The 7413-nt window shown below is 58.9% G+C and overlaps 1 protein-coding gene across 1 annotated transcript in view; it reads left to right on the top strand.

The window, feature by feature from the left end:
• The first annotated feature begins 6139 nt into the window (after window positions 1-6139).
• ANKRD24 (ankyrin repeat domain 24) overlaps window positions 6140-7413 on the top strand; it is a 14282-nt gene continuing 13008 nt past the window's right edge. The window contains exon 1 of the mRNA XM_025196342.1: window positions 6140-6232. Within this exon, the coding sequence (XP_025052127.1) occupies window positions 6173-6232 (60 nt within the window). The 5' untranslated portion in view covers window positions 6140-6172. The remainder of the gene's footprint in view (window positions 6233-7413) is intronic.

The raw sequence follows: 7413 nt of genomic DNA, 5'->3' as shown, positions 1-7413 counted from the left end.
CCTCCGCGCCGCTGTCAATAAAGTTCTCATTGTTGTCAATTCCTGCCGGCCGGGCGGAAGCGCGCCGGGCGCCGCGAAGCCTCCGTGCCTCACTCCGCATGCGCACAAGCCCCGGGCGGTGGTGGTAGTGGTGGTGCCGCCATGTTGGTTCCTGGCAGAAAGGTCCGTGCCCGTCCTTGGCAGGGCTGGGGCAGGCGCCTGGCCCTGGCAGGGGGAGAGATGTGCCTGGCTCTGGGGGAGGACAGCGGGTCCTCCTTGCAGCAGCACTGCAGGACCTGCTGCTCTGACAGGGAAACCCCCGCGATCCCTGGACTCCAGGAGCTGGCACTTAAAGAAATACCACGTATCCCACAGTTGGCAGGGAGCAGAGCCAGGCTGCCTAAGGGGCGCAGCAGGTGCCCGGTAGCTTCTCCAGGCCTGTTGGTTGTGAAAGCTGGGAGCCCCGTTAGAAAGGGAGAGCGCGACAGCTGACGGCTTGGGACGACTGAAAAGAAAACAGGGAAGGGAGCGCGGTCATGGGTGCAAAACAAGGGATCCAAGGGGACACGGAGCAGAGCGCGCCCACCAGCGCCCGCTGCCCCCTGAATGAGTCGGGGGAGCCTGCGGGCACCCGCCAGTGACACTGCCTGGAGACATGAAGGGAGGAAGACAGCCCCACATCGCCAGGCTCCCCGAGCCTGAGCCTCTGTCCTGGTCTGGCAGATGGCCAGCTTGGCCGGACCCTGCAGGAGGCTGACTGGGAGGTCCTGGGACTTGGTGGGGCCACGGATGGGCTGCAGTGCCTGGTGCTTTCCTGCTTGGGGAACACCCTATACGCAGCCTCACCTGTCCTAAAGTGGAAGCCCTGCGATGCCTAAGCAGGGGGCGAGGGCAAAGCCGACCCCATGGTAGCTTTCAGTACTGGATTTTGCAAGCCATTTCCAGCACGCCTCAGCAGGCCACCTGCCACTGCGAAGTCTAGGCTTGTGCATCGTTCTTTCTCTCCCTTCATAGTCTTTCCAAGTTATTTTACAGTCCACTGTTTGGCTGGGAGCATGTCTACTTGCTCAAATACTCTGTGCCCAGCCTGCTACAGATGCTAGAGAAAAAAAATCCATTAATTAGCAAGCACAGGTCCTGATCTGCTGAGCTCCGGGTGGGTTAAAGGTTCCAGTCATCTCGGCACAGAAAAGAGGATCGTGCGATCCCTGGGCCTGGTGCTCAATGTGCCTGGTTTTCCCACCTCAGTTCCTCACCATCCAAGTGACCTTGAGGCAGTCGCTTCCCATGTCTGTGGCTCTCTGTCCCTATCTTTAATGCAGAAAAAAACAATAGCTACCTCCCAGGGGTTGTGGGAGGGTCCCTCAGCTCTATCAAAGCCTTAGAGAAAAGAAAAGGAATCACGGGGCAACATCTTGTCATGTTTGCACGCTAAAGGTCAAGGGGAACCTTTAGCTCTACAAACCAAGTCCCCAGGCTGCTCCGTGGGGGATGTCCCTGCGAGGTATGGAGCCTGTTGCAGGATCAGGGCCTAGAGGCCGTCCATGAACAGGACCCTCCATTCCCTTGCTTGTTGCTGCTGCTTTCCAGGATCTTTAAAGGTATGGTATGCACGGAGAATAATTACCCTGGCTTCCCAGAGCTAGTGGGGAGCCTGAGGGGTATGGAGGGCCTGATGATGAGAAGTGCTCTGCACCTGTGACATCTGGGCTAGTCAGGACTATGGAGATGCTCAGAGATGGAGACACAGCTCCAGAGTAATGTAGTGCCCTGGACACCGTGCAGCGCTGAGCTGCAGCCCGCTGTAGCAAGGTAACCGTACCTGTAGCAGGTAAGTAACCCAATTCCCAGTGCAGCGATGTCCCTCCCCTGGTTTCTCCTCATTCGCAGTGACACAGCCTCACCCGGGCTGGGCCACCTCTGATACGGTGAGCTCCCATCAATCAGGACAGAAGTAAGGAGACTCTTCAGAGTTTGTTCTGCCCTCGGCACTGAACGTGTAACGGAGGAGTGAGAACCTGCCCGAGCTGCACCTGACGGTATCAGCAAGGTAGGGATGGGGCTTGGAGGGGAGATGCGAGACTGGGCCAAAGTCCGGTAGCCCTGGAGCTGCAGGTTTCACACATCTGCAATCAGGACTGAGGGACTTGTGCTGCAGCTGAACAAGTCAGGGCTAATATATGAAGTCATTCATTGCTCTGTACAAGTGCAGGGGCTCCCAGGGGCTCTGACATCCTGGGAGACTGCTCCAGAGCCAATGCAAACACCTAGATTGGCAAGGAGGCAGGTCCCTAGGCAAAAGTAATGGCCCTGACAGCAATGCCAACAGGCTGGGTTCCTGTCCGGTGCCAGCATGGTACAGCGCGGCATAGAGGGCTGTGCAGCAGGGCAGGGCTGGGGGGAGGTTAGACGAGAGGATGGAGGATGAGCACTCCTGGTTTCTGTCTCTTTGCCATGGGGGACCCTTAATTTGCCTGTGCCTCAGGCCCTGGGGAGCCCACACTGAAGTCATGTGGAGGCGTATGCCTCCTTGGGAGGCATTCTCCGGTGTTCTCAAGCAGGGGGGGCAGGAAGAGCCTGCGGGTGGAGAAGGGGCGCATGCATTTGAAATAAACAGCTGCCCAAAAGACTGGTACCTTTGTGGGGGCTGTCGAGCTACCTTGAGGCTGGAGGGTGGGGGCATGAAGCCCTGCTGGCAGCAAACACAAGGCTACAGGGCTAGACCCAGGGCGGGGCCCGGTACTCCTCAAAGGGGTCCAGGGAGGAATTTTGCCCAGAGGCACGAGGTGACAAGGGAGCAGCCGCCCACACACCCATCCAGCCTCCGCCTCTTCCTCGGGGCATTGTGGACACGAGGGTCAGGAATTCGTGGGCAGGGAGGTCTTGGGCATTGGATGGGGTCTGCAGAGGTGGAGGCTGCAGAAGTACGGCCAGCCAGACTGCCAGCCTCTCCCCTTCCCACAGAGGCACAGGCAGGAAGCGCCCTGTCTCGGGACTCGGCGCTCTGTCCCAGGCACATAAGCGCACCCAATAGCCAGGGCAAATGCCACAAGCTCCACCTGGCCCCTCCATCTATATTCCAGTTGTGGCATCACCAGCCTCTAGCACCCCTGTTGTGGTGGGGGCTGTGTTAGCACAGGCACAGAGAGGAGGTCTCCTCCCTCCATGGCTGGGACACGCCTGGGCACCAAGGTGAGCTCCCAGGTGCTGAGGAGGTTCTGGTCAGAGACCGGCAGCTTGGAGGGACCTTTAACATGAGTTATCCTGCAGGGTCAGGGCCAAAATAAAGTCAGCCAAAACTTTTGCCTGGGGCTGAGTGTCCTGTCTGTACCTACAGAGCCTTGAGCCCCTACAGTGCCCATCGTCCATGCCCTGCAGCTGGCTGGTGGAGGGCCGTGGTCTGATGCCACATGTAATGCCATTCCAGCCCTCTCCCCTCTCGAACATGGTGAGCACCCCGTATCAGGACCCTCAGGGCAGGAGGGACAGGAAGATATTGAGACTGATTGTGAGACTGCCAATGAAGGGCCAGAGTTTTGCTAGGATCTTACAGCTTCCTTGTATCCCCCGTTTAGATCTACCCCCTGCAGCCCAGAGCACGGGGACAAAGCCACCATGAAGAGCCTGCGGGCCAGGTTTAAGAAGAGTGATGTGAGTATCTGAGGGCAGTCGGTCGGGGGCACCATGATGAACCCATGAACCAGTGCTCGGCTGCTGGAGCGGGTGTTTTTTTCCACTGACAAGTGAGAGAGAGGTCCCGAGTGCTTGTGCTCATTTAAAATCCCATGGTGCCTGTTCCAAGTACGGGAACTGCTCCTCCAACACCCCCTCTCCTCCCCTCCCACAGGCAGATAATGCACTGGCTAGCCCCTAAACCCCCCCCTCCATCCCCTATGAGTCACTGGGAGATTCCTGCACGCCATCAGCTGGGAAGGGCTTGAAGCAGGAAACACCCCCCCCCGAAACGTTTCCAGGGTGGGGGAGTTGTAATGAAGTTTGACTACTCCAGGCATCGGCAGCTGGTTCGTCTTGCAGTCGCCAGGCTCCATAGCAGCCTCCGCAATCCCTTGTCTTCTGCCTTTAGGCCACTGCCCCTTCCTGTCACCTTGGGGTGCATGTACCTGTTACCGCTCTGGCTGCTCCAAGCATTCCTCCCTCAAGTTCCTCCCTCGCTTCTCTCTCCTGGAAGATCCTCTCCCATCTCCCTGCCTCTGTGAAGCAGCAGACCCTCCTGGCCCCTTCCCCAGCAGGCAGAGCAGGGCTTTCCAGGGAGAGGCTGCTGAGATGTCATGGCGCTCAACCCATCCAAGCCTGCAGGTTCTGCTTTGTCCCCACGGACATCCAAGCACTGCAGTGTTAGCGCAATAGACTGTCCCCAGTCCTGGCACTGACCTGCTGAGTGATCTCAGGCCTGTCACCTCCTTGCTCTGTGCCTCAGTTTCCCTCCCTGTGGAACAGGGAAAGCCCCACTCATTCACCCTCTAGAGAGCTCAGGACAGTTGGCCCTCCCTTCCAGTGGTGGAGGCATCAGGGTTTGGCCCATTGTGGTTCAGGATGGGTCCTTTTGCTGCCTCTGGAGTGGAGCCCAACTTGTGTCTGGATGCCAGGGCCTAATAAACATCTCTGTGATTATGAAGGTCAGAAGCAGTGGCCTCTGTGCATGGATCAGATTCCCAGTGGAAACAGGAGAGGGCACAGCCAGAGGAACCAGTGGAAAGGGGAGAATGAGAGGTAGAAGAAGACAAGGGCAAAGTGGGATTGGGGGGCCTGGGATGGAGCATACATATGGCCACAGTCCTGCCACTGACTTAGGGCACAAAGCCCCGCACCTGGGTGGTGCTCCTGGCAGGTCAGTGACTTGGGTGTCAGGAGCTGCATGAAATTGTTGCATGGTCAAAGATCCCGGATACCAGCACAGTCACAGGCAGTCCTGTCTGCTCTCTGGAAATTATACGGTGTTTAGATGGGATCAGTTCCCCAGCTCTTAGTGGGATCAGTCCTCCACTCCTGGTGGGATCAGTCCCCCGGCTCAGGGTCGCCAGCTGTGCTGCAGCCCAGAGAACTGCTCCTGTGAGCCCTCACTCTCTCGGGTTTCCAGATCCCCAGAGCTGAAGGAGTCCGGTTTCCACCGATTGAATTAACCCCCCGAGGCAGGAAACCAATACACTCTTCCATTATTTAGCAGCATCCAGGAGGAACCCGGCCTGGCAGCTTTAGGCTTCTGCATGCTGTGCCCATCCGCTGGGCTTCCTCTCCTGCTTCAGGCTGTGGCTGGGCTGGTGGGAAGGCCTGGGGGAGCAGGTGTGTGGAGCCCAGGGAAATGGAGTGCAGGCAGGGCCAGCAGTTTCTCTAGCCTGGAGAGAGGGATGCCAGGCTGCAGGCTTCATTCCTAGCCCACCCAGGGGGCTCGCCTAAAGGGTGGCAGGACTCTGTGCTTGGTTGTTTGTCACCAGTTGCTGAATGGAAAACATCCAACGGCGAGTAGCATGTGCAGAGATGAACCCACATCTCCCAGGGGCTCATCTGAGCTCTGCTGTTGACTCCACAAAAGTCATTTGCCTGCCCTGTGCCTCAGTTTCCCCATCTGTACAACAAGGATGGAAATGCTTCCGTGGCCCGTAAACCTGCGTATCATGGTAGGGTGAGGTATGTGGAAGCAGCCAGCCCGTGAATGCACACACAGGGATGATTTGAAACACCCCCAGGAATCATCATGGTTTTTCCTTCCCTTCTGTGCTGCTGGGTAGGAAGTACCACCTTCCCCATGGCCTGGCCCCTCCAAGGGGCTCATTTAAAGTCCTTCCTCTGGGCCTCTGCTCAAGGTGAAGCCAAACTAGGTTAACCTTTTGTGCCCCAGGCATCCTATCGCACATCCCGCTGCCTCACTGCTCCCTTAAGACCCCTTTTGTTTTCCATCTCCTGCCCTCATCTCATGCTTGCCCGGTAGGATCTCAGACAAGGGGCAGCCTGTTGTTCCATGTTTGTACAGCACCTGGCATGGCAGGCTCTTGGTCGGGAACAGGCTGTCCTCAGTGCTCCAAGAATGCCAGGAAACTGGAGGAATAATAATGATAAGAGGAGCAAGCTTGGTGGGACAGCCAGCTGCACAGAGATCCCCCAGGAATCAAGGATCTATTGGGGGTCCATCTGGGGGTGGAAATCTTTGTACATTGTCGTGGCTGATTTGGGGCTGATGGCACAGACAGATGCCCCAACCCCTTGCTTCTCAGCCTCACTGGCCTCAAGGCCCCTCGTAAGTTTTGTGAATTGAGCAGCACCCAATTTCAGAGCAAATGCCTTGTTTGCAGCGCTTACTTCCTTGCAGAGGCTGGGTCGTGGGTGGGGAATCATCCAGGCAGGGGCAAGTCTGAACCTGCGCTTGTCTGCTCGCTTTATCTGCGGCACCCTTCAAAGGATCTGGCAGCACCCCAGGGTGCCTTGGCACCCAGGCAGAGAACCACCACTCCCCCTCCCCGCCTGGGGTCCTGCCCCGACTCTGGGCTGCTGAAGGGGGGGTCCCTGCTCCCTGGGTCGTGGTAGCCTGGTGGCAGGGGCTGTGCCCCCCCCAGCCTGGGTACTCTCCGCAGGGAGGGGGCAGGCGCTGCCCCAGCTCCCAGTTGGCAGGGCGAGGGAGGCGGATCCTCTGCCCTGACTGCAGCGAGCCCCAGGAGGTGGGGGGCGGCTGCACGGGGCTGCGGAGCCAGGCAGCAGCAGGGAAGGTCTGGAGCAGGTGGATGGATGGCCACCCGGCAGCTCCTGGACACCATGAAGCAGATCTGCCTGTGCGCCGCAGCCTCCTTCGCGGTATGTCCCATCTGACCCCCCCCCGCCCGATCCAGCTCTGTGACCCCCACTTGGGCCCTGGCCGCCGCCGAGACTGCCCCTTTCCCTGCACATCCCCCCTCCCACTGCCACGCCTGATCCAGGCGGGATGCCCTCTGCAAGGGCTTTGTCCTTCCCCACCCTGGGGGCAGGTGCAGGGTCCAGTCCACCCAGTAGCCCCAGCAGCGTCCCATGGAGGATGCTCCCCCCCGCCCCACCTGCCTTGAGCTGCCCAGGACGTGCTGGGTGGGTGCAGGGCACTGGAGCCAAGGAGATCCCTAAGAACAAAGCAGCTGCTTGTGTATGGGGCGTGCTGGAGGCTGGCGGTTTCCCCTAGCCCCAGGGGGGCTGCAGTGCTCAGCCCCCTCCAGACTGGGGCGAGATGCTGACAGCTGGGGCCCAGCAGTCGGGAAGAGCAGATCTCCAGCTTGGGCACCAGGAAAAGGGCACTGCTGACATGAATGGCACCCGAAAGGTGACACCCGTGTCTGCCGCAGCAGAGTTGCCATCTATAGGCAGCTGCCCTCTTTACTGAGAAGCCGCTGCGCTTTTGTTCCCATGGGATTAAATGAAGCCACCCCCCCCACACCCCCCGGCCCCTACCGTAGCGCA

This window comes from Alligator sinensis, unplaced genomic scaffold, assembly GCF_000455745.1.
Source record: "Alligator sinensis unplaced genomic scaffold, ASM45574v1 scaffold1295_1, whole genome shotgun sequence".
NCBI lineage: Eukaryota > Metazoa > Chordata > Crocodylia > Alligatoridae > Alligator > Alligator sinensis.
This window is presented reverse-complemented; position numbering and strand designations above follow the sequence as displayed.